The sequence below is a fragment of the Ceratotherium simum genome, chromosome 2 (assembly GCF_057802395.1).
Source record: "Ceratotherium simum simum isolate JZ-2026a chromosome 2, ASM5780239v1, whole genome shotgun sequence".
Taxonomy (NCBI): Eukaryota; Metazoa; Chordata; class Mammalia; order Perissodactyla; family Rhinocerotidae; genus Ceratotherium; species Ceratotherium simum.
Genome location: NC_141901.1, coordinates 93,244,285 through 93,265,383, shown reverse-complemented (window position 1 = coordinate 93,265,383; position 21,099 = coordinate 93,244,285). Strand labels below are relative to the sequence as shown.

General features: G+C 41.1%; 1 protein-coding gene across 3 annotated transcripts in view; it reads right to left on the bottom strand.

Moving 5' to 3' along the window:
- WLS (Wnt ligand secretion mediator) overlaps positions 1-21,099 on the bottom strand; it is a 91,733-nt gene that overhangs the window by 51,923 nt on the left and 18,711 nt on the right. For 2 of the 3 annotated variants that reach the window (XM_004431482.3, XM_087449190.1), the window contains exon 2: positions 2,085-2,357. The exons of the other annotated variant lie outside the window; for it this stretch is intronic. In XM_004431482.3, coding sequence (XP_004431539.1) covers positions 2,085-2,357 — 273 coding nt within the window. The remainder of the gene's footprint in view (positions 1-2,084; positions 2,358-21,099) is intronic. 3 annotated transcript variants of the gene reach the window in all.

The following is a 21,099-nucleotide window of genomic DNA, read 5'->3' as shown; positions in this document are numbered from 1 at the left end:
ATTAAGATACATAAGTAATAGGTTCTGACCACCAATTAGGATGTGTGTGGTGGGGGAGGGGGTCCCCACACATCCAGCAATTCTTGGACACCAGCAGGGTGTCCTACAAGTCAACTCAATTCTGACACTATCTACCTGGAGACAGCATCAGATCCCACAGGTAAAGATCTCAGTCCCACAAGATCACTCTCCACTTCAGATGCCAATCGCAGGTCAGGTTGTTACCTGTACCTCTGACTGACTGGCTATAAATCAGAGGTTCCCACGACCCCCTCCTGGGTTTGATTAATTTGCTAGAGTGGCTCACAGAACTCCGAAAACCTGTTTACTCACTAGATTACCAATTTATTACAAAGCATATTACAGGATATGAATCAACAACCAGATGAAGAGATACATAGGGCGAGGTCCCTAACGAGGGAGCATCTGTCCTCGCGGACTTTGGGACCCAGCATGGTGGCACGTGGAAGTGTTCTGGTTCCCCAATCTGGAAGCTCTCCAAACCCCTCCCTTTGGGTTTTTATGGAAGCTTCATTACATAGGCATGGTTGATTAAATCGCTGGCCATTGGTGATTGATTCAACCTCCAGCCCTTCCCCTCTCTCCTCCCTGGAAATCGGGGGTGAGACTGAGAGTTCCAACCCTCTATTCCTGGCTAGTTCCCTTGGCAACCAGCTGCTATCCTAGGTGTTTCCCAAAAGTCATCTCCTAACATAAATCCAGTTGTGGGGGAAAGAGGCTTGTTATCAATAATGACACCCTTTTCACCCTAATGCTCTGAAGCCTTTTCAGGAACTGACGACACGAGACCAAATATTATAACAAAAGATGAATGCATTGCTCTTATACCTCAGGAAATTCCAAAGGTTTTGGGAGCTGTGAGTCAGGAACTGTGTATGAAGACCAAACATATATGTGAAATATATTGTGGTCATCTGAATGACCAAATATATATATTTCTTATGAATCACAGTATTGCAACATTGCATATTCCTCTCATTATAGCATCTTTCTTCTTGGTACGTGTAAGCGTCTGTTTCCCAGCCACCGTCTTCCCTAACCCCTTACAAGAACATGTTTTGTTCAATCTTGTACCCCCAGTACTAGTGCCCTGACACATGGTCGGGACTTAATAAAGTCTAAATGAGCGAATGAATAAACGTGTTATGAACCAAGGAATAAGTCAACAGCCAAAAGAAGGGGGACCTGGGAAATACCACGTAAAGGCTTCAGCTGTTGTGTAAATCTGGAACCTCCTATCAGCCGTTCCTTCTATCTAGAATGCTTTTCTGTTTGCCCCCACCTTACCCCCAACTCATGTCAGGGCGTTCACTCTTTAACAGTCACCTCAAATAACTGTCTGCTCACCTCTACACACACACAAGCACACAGACGCACACACATACACGAACATACATACATACACACTCACGCACACATACACGAACATACATACACACAGACACACATGAACATACATACACACACACATATACATACATGCACACACACACACCAAGAAAGCCTTTCCTCTCCCTGCTCTAAGGCTGTTCTTTACGCTCCCACAGCCTCCTGGGCATATGTGGGTGGCAGCACCCAGCACACCATACTGTAAAGGTTGGTTATCAATCCGTCAGTTCCACGTGACTATAAGCCCAGTGGGAAAAAGCATTTTGAAACATGAGACCTTTCAGAAATCCTCAAATCCCTCTAGTGGGGTGGGCTTCCTCGTGGCACTAGCGAGGTGATGAGGCTGGGTGGTTAGGGCAGGGCTCTGAGGCCAGGCTGCCTGGTTTGAATCCCAGCTCTCCCACTCTCTAGCCTTCTGACTTTGGGCAACCTTGCTGGTGCCCAACTTTTCCATCTGTAAAATGAAATAACGAGACCTACCTCTAGGAATTGGTGGGAAGATGAAATGGGTTAATACAGGTAGAGTGCTCAGAAAAGTGCCTAGTAAGTAGTAAGCAGTCAATAATTGCCTGCTATTAACATTATCACTTTACTGTTATTAGAACTGGCTCTGAAAGAACCTGAAGAGAGAAACTCCCCAAGGCAGGAGAGGGCTGAGAGCCGGGTGTACTTACTGATTTGGTTGTTCAGCTTGAATGCAATGTCCAGCTGTAGGATAAAGAGCATGAACTGGAACCAAGGACTCATCTCCATGGAGGGGAGGGGGATGTGGACAGAGAACACGATGTCATTGGCTTCTATTTCCCTTGGAATTGCCTCCTCGATGTCTCGGATCTTGTCACACTGGTTGGGCCCCCAGGGCATTAACCATTTTGTCTTGTGATGGTTTTTGCGGACATCCACACATTTCACTGACATGTAGGACACAGCCGTCGTGGGCCCCGGGGCTGAAAAGAGAATGTTTTCCTGTTTTAGAAAAATCATCCACTTAAGTGTTCATTTCTGGCTAACATTCTTTCCACTCCTGTCTTCTCTCCATTTTTCGTCCTGCCTTTTATAACTTGGGATCAGTAATACGTAAGTATCTCCCAAATCCAGGTGAGTATTCCCGAGAGCCTTCCCATTGTGTTTTCAATCACTATTATTTATTGAAAGAATATATTTGTAACCAGTTTGGTTCAGTTACCTCCTCACACCAAACAAATGTCTCAAAAATCAACTTTGCTTCAGTTCCCACCTGCCTGAGGGCCTAGAGGGCTCTGGAGCTTGACAGAGCACAGTGCCTGAGGTCAGAAGACCTGGGTCTGAAGCCTGGTTGAACAACTGACTCTCTCTCAGTTCATCTTGGGTAAGTCGGTTAAATTCAGGACCCTCATCAGAAAATCAAAATGGTTGGTTTCTAAGATTCAACCAAGAGGGCTGTTTTCTAAGATTCTTCTTTACTCTAAAATTCTACAACCCTGCTTTTGATTGAGAGATAGAGCTAGGCTGACCTCCAGCCCCCATCTAGGGTGGTACCTATAAGACGGCAAGAACTCAAACATTGTCTGATACTGCAGAGGTGTATGTGCTGAAATATGACTCCATGCATTTCAACAGAGAGCATCACATTTGAATGATATAACGTTAAAAAACACTATTTTGTGATTATAAAATGGTTAAATGATTATAATAGAAAATCTGCAAAATTTAGAAATTTTAAAGTTCAAAACAACATTTACGGGCCGGCCCTGTGGCTTAGCGGTTAAGTGCTCGCGCTCCACTGCTGGCGGCCGGGGTTCGGATCCCCGGTGCGCACAGACACACCGCTTCTCCAGCCATGCTGAGGCCACGTCCCACATACAGCAACTAGAAGGATGTGCAGCTATGACAGACAACTATCTACTGGGGCTTTGGGGGAAAAATAAATAAATAAAATCTTTAAAAAAAAAAAAAAACAACAACATTTACCCAAAATCCCACTAGAGGGAAGTAACTACTATTGGAAAAATATCAAAATACTATCTGTCTCTTCTATGAGTGTGTAATCAGATAAAAATTTAAACATGTATTAAATTGTATAACTTTAAAATCCATACTAATATTAACGTATACTTTTACAAAATAGGATGCTACCATACATAGTTTTTAGCTTTTTCTTTTTATTCACTTAGAGAAGCAGAGTGTTACATAACACCAGCCTGGAGCCAGCTTGCCTGGTGTCAAATCCTGGCTCTCTCATTTCTAGTCGTGTCACCACTAATCCATGCTAGAAAGTTTGGGTGAATTACTAAACCTGTCTGTATATTAGTTTTACCATCTCTTAAATGGGAATAATAATAGTACCTACCTCTCTGAGTCATTGTATACCATTAAACAAGTTAATTTATGAAAACTACTCAGAACAGTGCTTGAGTACATAAAAAGTATAAAATTAATATTAGCTATTATATGATAAATATTTTCTATATAATTAAAATTTTTCACTAGTGGTTACAAAATAATCAATCACATGATATACCAAGTCTAATTTATCTACACACCCCCTTGGTTTGTAAAAGTTGTCTATAGATAAGAATAATTCTTTGTCTAATATTTTTTGTTAGTAATTTACCTTAACTTTTCCATCTGCTGTCTAAATTTGTTTATGGCAAATTTTAATATAGAGAAGTTCCAGATTTTATATAGAATCTTTCTTTTCCTTTATGTTTTTTCTATGCTTTTGTCCTTAGAGAGAACTATTTCATTCAAAATTCAATAAACAGCCACCTTTATTAACTTCTAGTTACTCTTTACAATTTCATTTTTTAAAATATTTAAATAGTTGATCCATCTGGGATTTGTTTTGATAAAAGAGATGAGGTGAGGTTCTAGTTTTATTTTTTCTAAATATTTAAATTATTCTTTACTCAACAGCCTCTCCTTTCTTATTGATTTATGACATCACCTTTATCTTACGTGTACCAATAGACGTTTCTGGACAATCTGCTCTATTCCATGTATTGGACTGTCAGTTCACGGCCCAACACAACATTGTTTTGAATCCTGTAACTGATGGTTTGTATCAATATCTGAAAGAGTCAATCCTCTCCCTCAACCCATTTCAAATTTATATCCTTTTTCTGGGATTTTCATTGAAATTACATTAAATCTAGAAATTAATGGGGAAAAAATCAGCATCCTTCCCCAAGTGATTGGTTTTCCATTAACTGAAGTGCATTTTCATCTGTTTGAAAATTTTCATAGGTTTCTTCATGTGGGTCCTGCTAGTACAATATGTTTTTTAAGTCAATTTATAAAACTTGTTCTCTGAAAGTCAGTACTGAAAGGAAAACACTATAAATTATAGTTTATGTGCATGGTTTAAATATGTTTAATTCTACGCATATGATACCTGGCATGCTGTGCTTTCAGAGCTTTTATAAGCAGAAATCATCTCTTACCTAATAGAAACCAGACAACAACAAGAGGAATATAAAAAGCAAGGGGAAAGTCACTTAGGAGGCAGAAATGTGTATTACTAATATCTTGCCTTAACCCTAATGCTCAAATACACATTTTTTTCTATCCCTAAATATCTATCCTCATGGTAAATTTTGAGTAGTAAAATCCTCTGTTTGCACAAAGTTGTGACAATGCCTACTAAAATGTACCAGAGAACACAGCACCACTAAACTCCAACTCAATGTCCTTCAGCATGGTATCCTGACAATGCCTACTAAAATGTACCAGAAAACACAGCACCACTAAACTCCAACTGAATATCCTTCAGCATGGTATCCTGAACACCACAACACCGAGTCACCACTAATCCATGCCAGGGAAGGTTTTCTCTAAAACTCAAAACCGTGTCACACCTAATCCATCTAAAACCAGACATCTGACTTATTATTAGAAATATGAATCAATCAAACTTTGGTTATCCTGACTCAGCTAAATAGCCCTCTGACACTAGAAAGACAAACTGGCACATTTAACTGACCCCTTTTTAATGTGGTTGGAGAAATAAACAGGGAGACAAAACTCACGAATTCTATTTTTGGCTAACGTACTCAAACTGACTATTTGCTGCAGAAAATAGTTACTACATTTTAAAACTTCTATTCTTCCAAAACGAACCCAACCTTTTTTCATTTCTTTTTTTTTTTTCTTTTGAAAAACAAGTCTTTTCCTCCTCAGACCAAAATGAAAAATAACTAGCTGAGCTCCTCAGCTAAGCTCCAAAACCACATTCCAAACTTAATAACAGAGAAGCTGAACACTTTACGGGCACAAAGGCTGCATTTTTAATGGACACAGTGAACGCCTTCCTTTGTAGCGGCCTGAATTATTTTCATTCTTTCATTAGCTTAGTGTTTCTTGCATAAAGGAAAAAAATCCCAGGAACACTAACATTTTCATAAAGATCATCGTAACGAACTTGGAGAAGCCTCAAGGGCATCCCAAGCTATACTATGAGAATCACAAATATTTTCTTCATTTGAATAAATTAGTCCTCCAGTCTCAAAAACCTTTTGCATAACTTAAAAACCTAAAGATAATTCAACATTTTCAATGTTTCTAGTAGTGCTCAAAAGGCAAAATACTCGTATTGTTGAAGAAAGTAAACAGACATTCTGATCTTCAAACACAGACAGGTAATATTCCCCCAGTAATATATTTGCAGCTCAAGACAATTTCCTACGCCAGCTAAAAGCAACTCCCTGGTGTTTCTTTATGTAGAAAGCCTACCAAAGTAAACCAAAAACAAAGCTGATAGCTAGTAGAAGGTGTTTTCATTAGCTATGGCCAAAATTGTGACTACATGGATCACAAAACTGTCTAAAATCAAAAGAAGTTTGATTTCTGTCTTTAAATTGAAAAAAAAAAAAGTGTAAGGGATTTTATTGTAAGAGAAAAGAGTGAAATAGAAGAAGAGGAAATTATCTGCAACCTTTGAAGAAGCCACAATCAACTAACTAACAGGTATACATAATGAAGTCCTTACACAGTCGCCAGCGTGGTTCTAGGGATTAATAGAGTTTGTATATTTAAGAAGGGGCTGGATGGATTCAGGTCAACAAACTGAGTCATGTTTGCTCAGGTGAAAGCTAAAAATAACCACTCCTCAGTATTCCTAGGATAGTAATGCAATATCACTCAGCTGCCTCCGCACACAGTATAAATGGCCCCTCTACGAACCATAGCGTTTAGTGGAAACAAAGTGGGCCCAAAGCTACTTCTACCAGTACAATTTAGCAGACAGAGCAATCTGGCCAAAAACGAACACATCCAGGCACTATGGACTGGTTAACTTATGGTAGGTTAAGACATCATTTAGAGTAGGCACAGAAGTCACAAAGCCATGAGCTACTCACTGAAAACTCTGGCCTATTTCGAGTTCAGTTCTCTTTAACATGTCAAACATAGGCTATTTTTTCTCCCCTCATCTGTATTTCAACACAGTGTTTTTGGCCTCCACCTCTCCACTATAGTAGAGAATTGTGAAATGTGATACTATGCGACATTTAATTTTAAAGTGATATGAAATCAATAAGACTTCCAATACAAGGTTTTGAAAAACTGCACAAACACAACTTGAAGCCTCTAGGAAAATTCAGTGGCCCCTCAATTACATACATTCCTAAAGCTCATACTACATTCACCAAACATGTCTTGAGTACCTACTATGTGCTAGGCACTATTAGGTGCTGGAGTGAACGAAATAGACACTAGCCATGTGGAATGTACAAATAATGAGGAAAACAGACAATAAACAAATAATTACGGGGAAAAGTAATTATCACTGTGGTGGGTGCTATATTTATCCTGACATTACCTGAGAAAGGGCAACAGTCAGATACTTGGGAGGTAGGGGAAGTGAATGCACTAGAATGAGGCAAAAATTCCATTCATCATCACAGTGTAACCTTGAATAAAAATTTAAGTGAACAATGACTAAGCCTGTACTTCTTTGGGAAGAAAATTCATTGACTCCAGTCAGCTTCCTGTTATGGCATCTCAAATGGCTGTCCAGGTCACAAATTACCATCCAGCCAACCACTACTGCTATCATGCTCAAAGCTGAGTCAACACCAAATCATTAGCCCCTACTCCCTCCAGAACCTGTAATTAAAGAGCTGGACAGAGATACAAGACTTGGTTGCCTCCTAGAAAAGTTAAAATAAAATTAAAACTACATGCTGACATGACACATGGTCTCCGTTTAAGTCAACACAGACTATTTATTTCTTTGCTTTATTACAAGTAAAGAAGATTCCTTTAGCAATTATCTAGGAGTATTATATTATGCGGGCACTGTGCTAACTAAAGATAGAGACAAATGACAGTCCCAGACCCCGAGTTGCTCACGCTCTAGTGTGGGAGGCTGAGAAGTTGGCAGGGAAGTACATCCTGATTGAAACCTGCTCCGACAGAGGTTTGCACAGGATGAATCAGTTGTAAAGAGGGCTGAGGAGGCTGTATGCAGGAGGCCTAGCCTTCACCTTGAAAGAGAGCAGGTGTTCGTTAGCCAGGGGAGAAAGGGCCCAGCCGAGTGGGGCAGGCACTGAAGAAGAGCACGTGCTGGGTCACAGGATAGCTAGAGAATCACAGTATGTTCTGCAGGTGTCCGTGTTTAGTAAGAAAATCTAAAAAGAGACCGTTGAGCAGGTGAAAAGGCAGCATTTGTTTCAGCGCTTCACTTTCCCTAACCAGCGGCAGCGTTCTGCTAGGGTGCCTTGGCTTCCGCGCCCAACAGTCTCTGCTCCACTCTATAGAGAATAAAGAAGCAACAATAAAGAGCCCCACAAATAAGAGAATTTTTATGTGGGGGGATCTTTCCTTCTAAGACACTTATCTCTGTCCTGTAGATAGCTGCAAAGCCAGACCTGAGCTCTGCTGGGAGGAGGAGGAGCAGGAGAAGTGAGGAGGGAATGGAGAAGCCTCCACAGAGCCTCTGAAGTCTCCATCACCAGGTAATAGCCTTCACCTCAATGAGAGGAAGAACGTCTGTCTTGCAACAAAGACGATATTTAAAGATTAATCTGCGTTGGGCTACAAGGAGGAGTGGAGAAGAGACCAGTTAAAAGGGTAATTCACGTTTACAAGCATTCATGAGTGGTACCCCTCAATTTGAAACAGTAATGGCTTTAGGTAAAAATGGTCAAACATTTCAGAAATGTTAGAGAATTTTATTTTTACGACAGCAAGTAGCTAACAAAAACGAAAACAAAACTCTACACACTGATTTAAAAACCTACAGACAATTGTGAGCAGATGCTCTCTTCTCCTGACTCAAGAGGGAGGTTGATTTAACTCTTGAAACCTAATCTCAGTTAAAAATCTGTCGTCACGATTTCTGCACCTGCAAAAATGTGAATGCTTGGTTTATTTATCCATTTTTTAGAATTTAATTTATTTATTCTCTATCTTGTTCCCTAAAAGATTCTGGGTTACTAGAAAGTGAATATTAGACTTTATTTTAGAAAAACAATTGAGGCTGATTTAAAAGGACAGAATCACTGTTTGGGGGCACTAAGAATTACTTGGCCTGTGTCTACATCTACAAGAGTAGAGAACAAAAGCAACAGGCAGATAAGGTAAACCCCACGACTTTCACTTGACCTATAAAGCCAAATGGCTCAACATCCATTCCACTTTGTAATGTAGAGACAACTTCCACTGCCCGGCTGTGAACGGTGTTTATAAGGAGTTCACAAAAGATTATATACTCACATTGGTCCTAAGCTTTGCCTATCTGAATCCATCTATGCTTCTTTAATAAGAATTTATATGGAATGTATTGGGCATTTAGGCCCTTGGCTAATTCCAGGGTTTGCTTAGGATTTTTTGATGTGCCTCAAAGAGGGGAGGAGGAGAAGAGGGGAAGAGGAATACAGGCAGTGACAGAAACCAAGGAGACCAGATGAATTCCTGTTATTTATACAACAAGAATTTTTATTCAAAGGCCCCCCAAAGCACTCACTTAACATAAAAGAATCTTCAACTAAACTTAGAAATTAGCTTTTAAATCTACTCAAATGAATTCCTTCAGGGATTCTGCCTGCCTTTCTCAAGCTCAAAAATCTCCCACTTTAATTCTAGTTAAAAGGAAACACGTGGGCTACACTGTACAGCCGACGTAGCCAAACCGCGTTCTCCGGTTGAGTTGTGAGGTCTTAGACAACGAGCAACTCTTTGAGCCACATCTGCTTACCCTTCCCTCCAGGTCAGTTCCTAAAAAGATCTCTTAGTATCTGCCCCAGCACGTATCTACGTTTTAGAATGTCTCATTATAATGACAGCTTTAAGTTTTTCAGCTAAAGAAAGTGTAAATACTTGTGTTAAACTGACTTCGTGCTTCAGAATTAACTGACTCAGTCTGTTAATTCCTTTACTGAACTTGCTCTGAAGTTATAATGGTCAGACACTCACTTCACCTCTGCCACTGGCTTTGAAGATGAAATTCTCCTACATGTCAACCCTACCAATTAAATCTTACTAGATTACTAAGTGAAACATTATTTCACAATTCACTCTCAATTACTGGAGACCTGAAAGTGGGTCTGCGGGGCCAGACTTGGAGAAGCGATTTTTGGAATTATCCTAGCTATGCCCTAGCGTGTAACGGGGTACACTAAGTGCAATGTAATTCATTCTTGCCAGTAGTTTTCAGTGAGTAGTTAATTATGCTAACATCTGTTCTAGGAAAGCTAAATTTTTAAACACAGCAGAACATTCCTCTACATTAAACTACTACCACCAAAACACACAAACACACACACACCACACAGCAGAGTTGAATGCAAAGTAATCTGTACTGTACACACAAAAGTCAAGCACTTAGTTAAAAATACAACATAAACTTATGAATAAACGACATTTTGACAGCAAAGTTTCAGAAACTGTGGCAAACACTTGTAATTCATTCCGACTTAAAAAAATATTGAACAATATTCTATGTTTACACCTTAGGCTGATGAGGATTTTAAATGTTTGGCCTGCAACCTCAATTGTTCCGTAGCCAAAGACGTAGCAGCTTTGAAGAATAGAAGAATTCCTCTACATTGGTTAGGGTCTACGGAAACAAGCAGTGCCGCTTGGCTTCCATTACTGGCCTGGCTTGGATCCCATGGACTTGAGGAGCGTTGGAACCAAGAGGAAAAAAATTAGAGTGCTTTGGGACACCGAGCCAAACTCTTCCATAGTACTGAAATGCTGTGGCAAACATGAAATTACTTTAGGCTCAAGACTGGTGCCAGGTTTTTTTTCCTCTTTTTGAAAAAATAATAAAATGCACAGAAAGGGCCCTGCCAGAGATTTAGCACATAAAATCTGCCACCCATTGGACGTGCTAATTGGGGGAGCAATCCTGAATCCTGAATTCAGATTAAAAACCTGACCTTCCCTTTTGGTGTCTAGCAGCAAAGAGAGACCAAATCAAGAAACTTGACAGAAATACAGCAAATCACTAATTCTAACCTCTATCTCTGAAAAATACCTGCAATTACTGTTTCTGCATTACGCCAAGAAATACTCAAAACAGTAAAAATTAAATACACGTGAAGTGAACACAAAAGAGCTCCACAGAAAAACCAAATGGCTCATCTGTTGACGCTATTGCTCATTGCTCGGCACACCAGTCATCTGGGCGGAATGTCTGACTTTGTGCCAGCGCTTCAAAACCAGCCACCTTTCAGCCAAAATGGCTGTGGAATGCAGCCAAGACCACCTATGGAAAGTGAATTATAGCATCTTATAATTTACTACCTTAGCTATGATCTCATAAACCCAGTGTGGAGGACCATCCAGCTGTTGCGAGAGAAATCTCTCAGAGCCCCCGGAGAGCCCCCAAAGCTGCTCTGGCAGAGCTCTGGGGGTAGGGGTGACACAAAGGGGGATAACTGCCTCTAGAAGCTGGCGAGCTCGCCACAGACACGCTTTTGTATTGCAATTTTAGGGTTAGAAAACCTCAAAATTAAAAATCTTCTGGGAGAAACAGCTGCTTTGTTCTGAAGTATTTGTTACATTCTATAATAATGTCACACATTTGTTATTTATAATTTATTATCAGACATTTATTATTTATAAATTACAGATATTTTACTTCTATCAATAGTATCAATGTTAATACTAAACATGAATACTAACTCATATGTGGATTGCACGTTACATTTTACAGAGCACTTTCACACACGTAGATCATCTAATCCTCACAGTGAACAGGTAAAGTCATCATAATGATGCCTATTGCACAGGCAGAAGGTTGGTGGGTTTTGTCCCACCAGTAAGTGGCAGAGCTAGGACTAGAGTCCCCAGCTCTCTTCATATCTGCTGCTCCTTCCCGTGCACCACACTGCCTCTCAATCGTTTATTGATTAGCACTCCCAAATTACCTGAGAGGTAACTCTAGAGCAGAGGGATGGATACGGGGCCACATGGAGCTCCAAAGACAAGGCTCTAGCTAGCACTGGGCTGGGCACCACACAGAGGGAAGCAGCAGCACAGCTTACCTGGGAGACTACAGTCGGTGACAGACGACCCCCACAGGGTTCCATAAAGGGAGGGCGGAATAACAGGCTCCCGAAAATGCACTGAACTCACTTGAAACTAACGGCCACTCGCCCATATTTTACGGGCATTTTGGTTGTAACTTCAAATTCCGGGCCAGCAGTCTGGGATGTTAGCCTAGAGAGGCTCCAACTCAGAACACGAGACAGCTGCCATGGACGGTCTACGACAGACCTTGTAGGCAGAATGAGGGCCAAGGATGCAAGTCAGAGGTAGGCTGCTTCAGAGCAACGCAAGGAAGAACTCACCGACAATTCGGGTAGGCAAACAATGGCACAACCTGACTCAGGAAAGGGTGCGCTGCGTCCGTGGAGACATTCGGGAAGTAACTGAACAGAGAAGAGCCTGGACTGAACAAGCTTTTCTCGGTGACAACAGATGGAGAAAGTCTCCTAGTCACACATGTGGGATACTTGGGAATGGAGAGGTTAAGGCTCACTAAAGAGCTTCATGCAGTTTATTGCTTTATTTTTCTCCATATTCTGACCCATTTTAGAAAAACAGAGAAAAGCAATTAAAAGAACAGGGCATGCTGAAGGGCCAAAAATATAGTGCTGGACAGTGCAAGCTGAGGCCCAGGTCTGTAAACGACTTCATCTGGAATTTCACAAATGCCAATCATCATCATCTCCCCTTCCCTGTTATTCAAAGAAAAAGTAGGACCTTATAATTCATGAATTCCCTAGAACTGGAGGTAGATGCAAATGTTAGGGGTAAACTGCAGTTTTAACACTCACATTCTTAGGAATTGGGTTTTTTAAAATATTGAAATAACAAAATTAAGTAAAATCACTATGTAATTGTTAACTATCTGAATATTTTCATCAGTGCTAGGCGCTAGCTCCAGTGCCACCTCCTCCATTCAATCTGTTAAATGCCTACAATGGGCCAGCATCTGAGGCTGCCACCAACTTCCCTTCAGTAACGAATGATCCTTGCTTCCTCTGATGCCAGCATCACCTGGTCTATGTCTTTACTATAGCATTATCCTTGTATTTGCCAACATAGCTTCTGAAAACTACAAAATTATAAGCTCTGGAGGGGAGGGACCCTCCTTATGGTACCAAGCATAGAGATTTGGACATGTAAGTCCTCCAAACCCGAATTGAACTATATTTACATGAAAGGGTCTCTATGTCATAATAAACACAATAATGTTAAGTTACACTTGACTCACCTAACAAGCTTTTATCAAACACCTATTAGACATCATTAAAAAAATGCCCTAGTGGATTGGATCCATGGCCTGCCTACATGAAAGTACAATTAAGACTAGCATTCAGAGAGAGTTTGGGAAGAGACCATGGCTGTCTTCCATGATGCCAACATGATGCCATGTTACACATGTGCCCCAGTGCCCACATGTGCTCATTTCCACTTATGACGCTTCTTGCAGATCTGTGTCAACCTAGATATAAAATGAATACTGAATTTTGAGGATCAAAATGAACTTGTCCTAAACTGGAACACTATCACTCCAATCCACAGGAAAGAAAGCAAATTTACACATCAAAAGAATGTGTATGAGACAGACAACAGGCAAGCAAAAACACAGTAATTTTTGAAAAATTTCTCCCAAAGGGTTTGTAGCCAATATTCAAATTGTGGGAGCATGTTTAGATAACCTCTCTTTAGCGTATTTCCTGGCAATTGAGGTTCTCAAAGGCAGGACTTAAGTTATTTATGCTATCCCAGCATTGCCCTGAGGGATCAAGGCCTGAACGATGAAAAGAAAATAGGAGACAAAATGAGATAAAATGTTCAATCTTAGCCCTAAATGTATATAATTAATAGCTGCATATTTGAAGATTTTATAACAATCTATCTTCTTAAGATTATACATAGAAAAAATTTTGGCCACTTCATTAACATCCTCCTAACAAGTCCTACCAGAGAGAAAAGCAAACACCCCCTTATAAAGGCATCACATCCGACTTTTGAGATCAAATCTACAAAACAGGCTCAGACAGAAACCTGGGAAAAGAAATCTGTGCTGCATCTATGTTCTATTTACCCAGCAGCTTGAAATGAATTTTCCTTTCTGGTCCAACGAATCACATGTGAAAGTTCTCAAAGAACTAGCAAGGGAAAGCAATGGGAGACTTCTGGTGGTGAAAGAACTGTGGAGCAGAAGCCTTGGGATGACACGCAGAGCTTCTGAATGCTGACAGGCAGAAGCCATTGTGACTGGAAGGAAAAACTATTTAGGAGGAAGAATTTGCAGGCGCTGTTGATTCATGTGGGACGTAGGTGAGAGAAAGAAATCAAGGATGTCCCCAAGTTTCTTTCACGGGCAGCAGATGGATGACAATGTCATTTGCTAGGAGAGAAATCAAAGGAAAATGAGTGATGTGTCACATCGCAGGTAGAATATGGAGAAGCTGGAGGTGTAGAGCTCGTTAAATTAAAGAGCTCAGTTTGAATGTTGGGGAGAGGGGTTACAGATAAACGGCGAAATATGTGAATGACTAAGATTTGGAAGAGGAATTAGATTTATTCTAGGTGGTTCCAAAGTTGCAAGTTCTAAGGAAGGAAATCTGAGGTCAATAACATCAGAGGATCCAGAGGTCCGTTGACCGATTGAAGACAACGAGCTACCCACAACTGTGTGAGTGGAAGTGCTCCCGCTGGTGACACGTGGTAAGTTACAGTGCAGAGGACCTATGAGCACTGGGCGGGGATGGAAAGACAGCCTTTAGGGCCTTCTCCATCATTAACATTCCATGAGCACTCTTCATTCATTTAGAGCTTCAATTCTGGGCCACAAATTGGTCTGCTATTCCTGAACTACTGCACATTTGAGGAGAAGAATCTTGGAGGAATGAATCATCCCAGGAATCAGGATTGTCAAGTTCTAGTACTGGATATGCCACTAACCAGGCAAATTATTCAACCAATCCTGGACCCCAGTTCTCACAACTGTAAAAAGCAGTATTTTAACTACTAGACACTTCTAACTTACTATGACTCTAAAAGGGAATTTACGTACTCCATGTTATGATGAAAGTCATTGTTTTAAGTTAAAGAAAAATCCTTTTAAATTAGGGTCAGTTTTATATGCCACGAGTACAGGCTGCCAAACCTTGCCCCTCGAGGGCCCTTCTCTTACATTTTCCTTGTATTTTCACAGCTGTTAAAGGAAGAGACCTTAATCATCCAGCTCTATTCTGTTACAGTTAGGGGTTGGAAAGGGTGTTTTCTATCTTCCAGCAACTGGTGAGACCAGTAAACTATTCCAGAACGCAAGGGCAAGTTACAGCCGACTGTATATGTAAAACTTCATACTGATGTATTCAGCATAATGAAATACACCCTCCATAATATATACTATGGGAAAGTGGTCCAATCCAGTCATAATAAAAATGTTTAGGGAAAAAAACAGAACACCATTCCAGCTTTCAGCCAATAGCCCACATGCTCACAGTATAAAACAACACAAAGACATTCCAATACAATGAAATAATTTGGAGCATGTCCAACCTCTATTTTTCAGGATGATAGAAATAAGCTCAACAGAGCTGAGTCTATTATTCAGAAGAAATGGAAGTCGTGGCATACCCTGCCGTAAGGCAAAAGATCATTGACAAAATTTGCTAATGAGACATCAATTCAGAACATTCATTCTGAATGATTTTCATTTTAACTGTGGGTTCTTAATATTTCAAAATTTACCCAGATTACCCTCTACAGAAAAATTCCATGAGAGAAAACAACGATTACAGTGCAGCAAGGGAACTCGTACACAGGAAGGGTTCCTTACGTTGCTGTAGCATCTACAAAAACAGGGTGAGAAGAATTAAAAGGAAGGGCGCTAGACTCAGAAAAACGGGTTCAAATCCCAGCTCCGTTACTTCCTGGCAATTTAGCTGGGCAATTTCTACAGCCGGTTTCCCCGCTTGTAAAATTTTACTAAGAGTAAGTACCCACCTCACAGGTTTGTTGTGAAGATCAAATAATTAATAGAGCCTATTACAGCCCCTTGCACACAGTGAGGCTTTGATAAATGTTAACTATTGATAGTAACAATGCTGCCCGCAGATGGAGAAGAAGAAGAGTCTGGTGGGAGATGGTGACATACTCCTTGCTCTCTATCCTGTATTCCTCCCAAGGGATGTGTTAATCAATATTCAAGGAACTAGAAGGTCTGGATCTTGGGTCATTAAAAATAAGAGTTTTCCTTGTCTCTCGGTGAACAGCCCCAACAATCAGAGATGATTCTATCAGAATTTTAACTTGAACATCTAACATGTCTTTCCCTGAGAAACATCCCAGGGATACCCTCAGCAGCCTGTTGTTTGAGGGAACAGAGAATCAGCCCTTGGTTTTCTCCTCAGTGAAATGGGATCATAACATCTTTTTTCATAAGTATTTTCACAAATTATTAGAAAATAATTATAGCCCAAAGTATTAACATGGGTCTTCCCTACCCCTTCCCTTCTCCCTGCAGATAAAGAGAATGCTGGTTTTGCCTGCTCTGTTGCATGTTCTCACCTGCCCCCCAACGAGGGTTCAACTACTGCTAGATGGATTCTTTGGGTTTTCATGATACACAATCAAGAGAAAGGGGACAGTAGAAGAGATGGGCTTGGGCTGGGGAGGAGTTTTATCAGGGGAGGTCTTTGGGGGATTTTAGAAGAGAGGCTAGAAGCATCAGTGTGGATGGGAAAGAAAACAGGGATTTCTAGAAGTGTTGCTACAGATTATATATCTTCTTTACCATGTTTCAACAGTATGAATAAAGAACGGAAGTTATTATATCATTTTAAATTCATTTTTGGTTGATTGCCCATTTCTTTGACATTGTTACTACCTCAACAATGGACCTAGTAGATCAGTCACATCTTTAATAGGGGTAATATGAGGAAATAAGATAGCAGGTGCAAAAACCATTAGCACACGACATTGGAAAGACTGAAAGGACTAACATCTTAGAAAGGCACGTTAGGACTGTGGGCTAGAGTCCTAGCTAACCTGAGGTTAGCTTTACAGCAACACCAGATCATCATCTTTTTTTTTTTTTTTGAGGAAGATTGGCCCTGAGCTAACATCTGTTGCCAATCTTCCTCTTTTTCTTTTTTCTTTCTTCTCCCCAAAGCCCCAGTACATTGTTGTATATCCTAGTCGTAGGTCCTTCTAGTTCTTCTATGTGGGACGCTGCCTCAGCATGGCTTGATGAGCGGTGAGTAGGTCCATGCCCAGGATGCAAACCGGCGAACCCCGGGCCAGCAAAGCAGAATGCACGAACGTAACCACTAGGCCAGCAGGCCAGCCTCGATCATCATCTTATTTCAATGTTTTGTCCAAAGACTGGGCTCCTCACAGTCAGAAAGCTACACTTGCCGATGTCCCCTCGGTCCCCCGGGCTGCCCTGCCCATCCCTCTACCCAGGGTGCTCAACGCCGGCACTGTCGACATTTGGGTGGATTAATGGTGGGGCAGAGGGGGCTGGCCTGTGCCTTGTAGGATATGCAGCAGCAGCCCTGGTTTCTACCCACTCGTTGCCAGTATAGTTGCCAGTAGCACCTATCTTCCTCCCCAGCAAGTTGTGAAAATCAAAAACGTCTCCAGACATTGCCAAATATCCCCTGGGCACAAAACCACTCCTGGCTGAGAACTGCTTTACCTCAATCGCCCAGGCTTAGAAAAAAAATTCATACCCCACTAAGCTATTCTGTGACACTCCCTTCTCAGATACTGCGGCTACTACAGGGATTCCAAGTTCTCAACAGTCCATACTCACAACAGCTGCCCTCATGCTGGACTGGCTGTGTCAAGCTGTCACCTACAAATGACAAATGATTATAACAGCTACCAATTGCTGGATATTTCTTATGTGCCAGGCAGTGTGCTAGGGGAATTAACTGGATTGATTTTCATTCTTATACAGCAGTAAGTGGTAGATATTACTATCTCTATTTCAAGATAAGTAAAATGAGGCTTTGAAATGTAAGTAACTCAACCAAGCCATAGCTAATAAGTGGTTGAACTGGGGTCTGAACCTAAATCCATCTGAGCCCAGAGTCTCTCTTGGTCTTAGGCCACACTATTTCTCCTAATGAGAAAAACCCGTGCTGACATATGGGAAATGCATATAAGTTACACGAGTACAATGGCGAGGCCAGTGCATCGATTGTTGTAGAACTTGGTGTTCTCTGCAATATGCTGACCACAGGTAATATCGATGTTTTTGTTCTAAGGACACTAGCAAGTTGATTTTTGAATTATGGATTTTCTACTGAAAACAGGAAAATGGTGGTTTGCTCTAAGGAGAAACCACAAGCAGTAGCTGGTTGCCATGACAGCAGAGGTAAACTTAATCTTGACTGAGAATACAATCGCCAGACAGGGACAGCAAGTATGGTAAGGAGTCTAAACCAGACAAGGGGTGTTTTTCACCTGGAAAAGAGAAATTCAAAGGAGAAAAATAATCGTCACCCTCAATCATTTGAAAGGCCACCATCTAACAGAAGGGAAGCACATGTTCTAGATGATTCCAAAAGGAAAATCCAGCATTCATGAGTGGAAATTACAATGTGGTAATGGAAGCCAGTTTTCCACTGAATGATAAGAAAGAATATTTAACCATCCCAGTGTTTCAACTGGGTTGAAAAATTAAACAAACTATCTAGTGAGCAGCTCGTCAACGGAATGGAAAGGTGCTGGCAGGAAGGTCATCTCTGTCGTCACCATGGGTGAGGTTGGACTAGACAAATTCCCAGGCCCCTTACAAAACAAGAATCTGTTTTTCTAAAGAATTGGGGAATGGTGAATTCCTGTTGAAAACAGACAAATGGAGGGTGGGAGCGGTGGGGTCTCCACTGGGCAGAGAGAACCAGCTCATCACCATCATAGGAGAAGTAAACTCCAATCTTGTCTGGGAAGGAAATATCATTGAGGTGAGACCAGAGACAAGAGGGTAAGACCTTGTAAGGGATTCTTCCCTCTGTTCTGAATAGGTGTTCAAGGACAGGGCAGTATGGGTAAAGAAGACCAAGAATCAAGCAACTCTTTCTTCTGTCTTCCAACCCTAAGACACTGCGATGCCTGTTTCTTGGAATTTACAGCCACCTCTCACTATTTTGGCTTCAAAACCCCATTTAATTTTTAAAAGAAAACACACAGACATGCAGCTAGGGGATACTAGAGTAATATCTGATGAGCTCTCTTCCAAACACTAACTTTGCCTGAGGTTTCACTACCCTTGATTTGCCCTCAACCAGCAATTCATTATAAAACATCTCACCACAAGATTCAGGGATTGGACAGAACAGGGCTAACCTGAAGCTCTCCTCTTGGAAAACCAACCACACTGTAAATTTGCAGGACCTGTCTTGGAAAATAAAATTGTTACAGTCAACCTCTGTTAAAGCACCTCTGCTAAACCTAAAAGAATAACAGGTTTTCAAAAAAAAAAAAAAAGAAAAAAAAACAACTACACTGATCCATCTTTCCATATTAAACATGAATAATACTTAAGAGAATTTTCCCTATCTCTTCATCTCCAGGGCACTCAAAGCATTTACCGTCTCATTATTTTACACAACACCCATTAAGTGGGTACCAAAGATTACTATCCTCTTTTGACTTCTAAGAAAGTAACTACAGAGAGATTAAACCAGTTGTCCAAGGTTGCTCAGTAAATTGAGATGTTCGAGTTTTCCACTCAGTGTTTGTTTAGGGACTTGGTACCACAAAGTGACTGAATCTTGTAAACTCACCAAAACCTCCAAGTCTTACCCACGTCTTCCCCGTTTCTCATACACATGTGCAATTTTCATCATCTAAGCACATATCTACCAGCATGGAGATCTTGGACAAGGGTCTCCTACCAGACCAGCCCCACGTCTGCAAGAAGCCTGCCACCACACCTGACTTGGCTTTCCAGTAAGAATCGACCCACTCCTTTATCAAGTGAAGCAGATTCTGCCTGGCCATGTCTGGGAACTTTTTAACCCCTCGATTAGCCATTAACAATTGGTTTAACTCAGACGAGACAGAGGACAAAATAAGAGTGGTTTTAAAAAAATGCCTCCACCATTCTGATGACAAAGGAGCCATGATTAACGAAGTTCCCTTTGTGTCCCAGCTCCATTCTGAGAGCGAGAGAAAGAGCTCTCCACCCCCCTTTTTCAACTGCCAAGTCTCTTCCTACTTGTCTCATCACCCACACAATCTGTTCATAGCCCAAAGAGACAATCCAGCCAGTCTGTGGAGAGTTCCTAAAACATTTACGTCGTGAAAGCAGACAGGATGAACAGGACCTCATCTCACAAAGGATGATGGGACATTCAGCAAAAGAGTTCACAAAGGGAAATACAGGCGGAAGGCGCTGGGCTGAATGGATTTGCCCACAGTGTCTAACACAATGCCCGTCCTATGGGTATTTATAAACCTTCTGGTCAGTTTACAGCCACCTCCACGTTTTGTCCCCCAAACTCCATTGCTTTTAGAACAGAGGGTTTCCAAAGAAAGTCAACAAGTTAAGGAAGTCCAAACCACTGTTTTAAGGATCCTTCAGTCTCTCTAGACCTTTAAACATGAAAACAGCAAGTTAGACAAAGATTCTAGTTCGAGCTCACCCACCTCAGTGGGTTGAGAAAAGGCATATAAAACACTCAGCACATGGCTTGGCACATTAAATGCTCAATTAATATTACCTACTATTTTTATCATATGCTCCTCTGTTTTATTAACGATATTTTTATCTTGTCTTGGATTACGCATAGCAAGTTGTACTTCACATGCCCACCCCACACTTCAAAGGCCCAGGTCACATGCCCTAATTCTTCAAAAAAATCTTTTTATCTGATCTAAAAAATGCTTAGTATACTTACTCTATTTCACCCAACTTTGACCTTAATAACAAACTGCATTATTTTACTGATCTTGTCTCTCCAAACAATTTTAAGCTGCTCAAAGGCGAGATCTACATGCACACTCCTGTAGCCCATGACTAACCCAGTTCAGAGACTACAGGAGCATGTGCTGGCTCGTTCGTTGTTCTGCCTCACAGACTCCTAGATGTCCCAAAGAAACCTCGAGGCATCATAACATCTACGAAGCTTCCCAACCCTCCCCAGAAATACTGCTCTGCTTGGACAGTCATTAAAGCTTCTCCTGTGTCCTCAAGAACCTCATTTTAGCTGCTGGGACATCCTT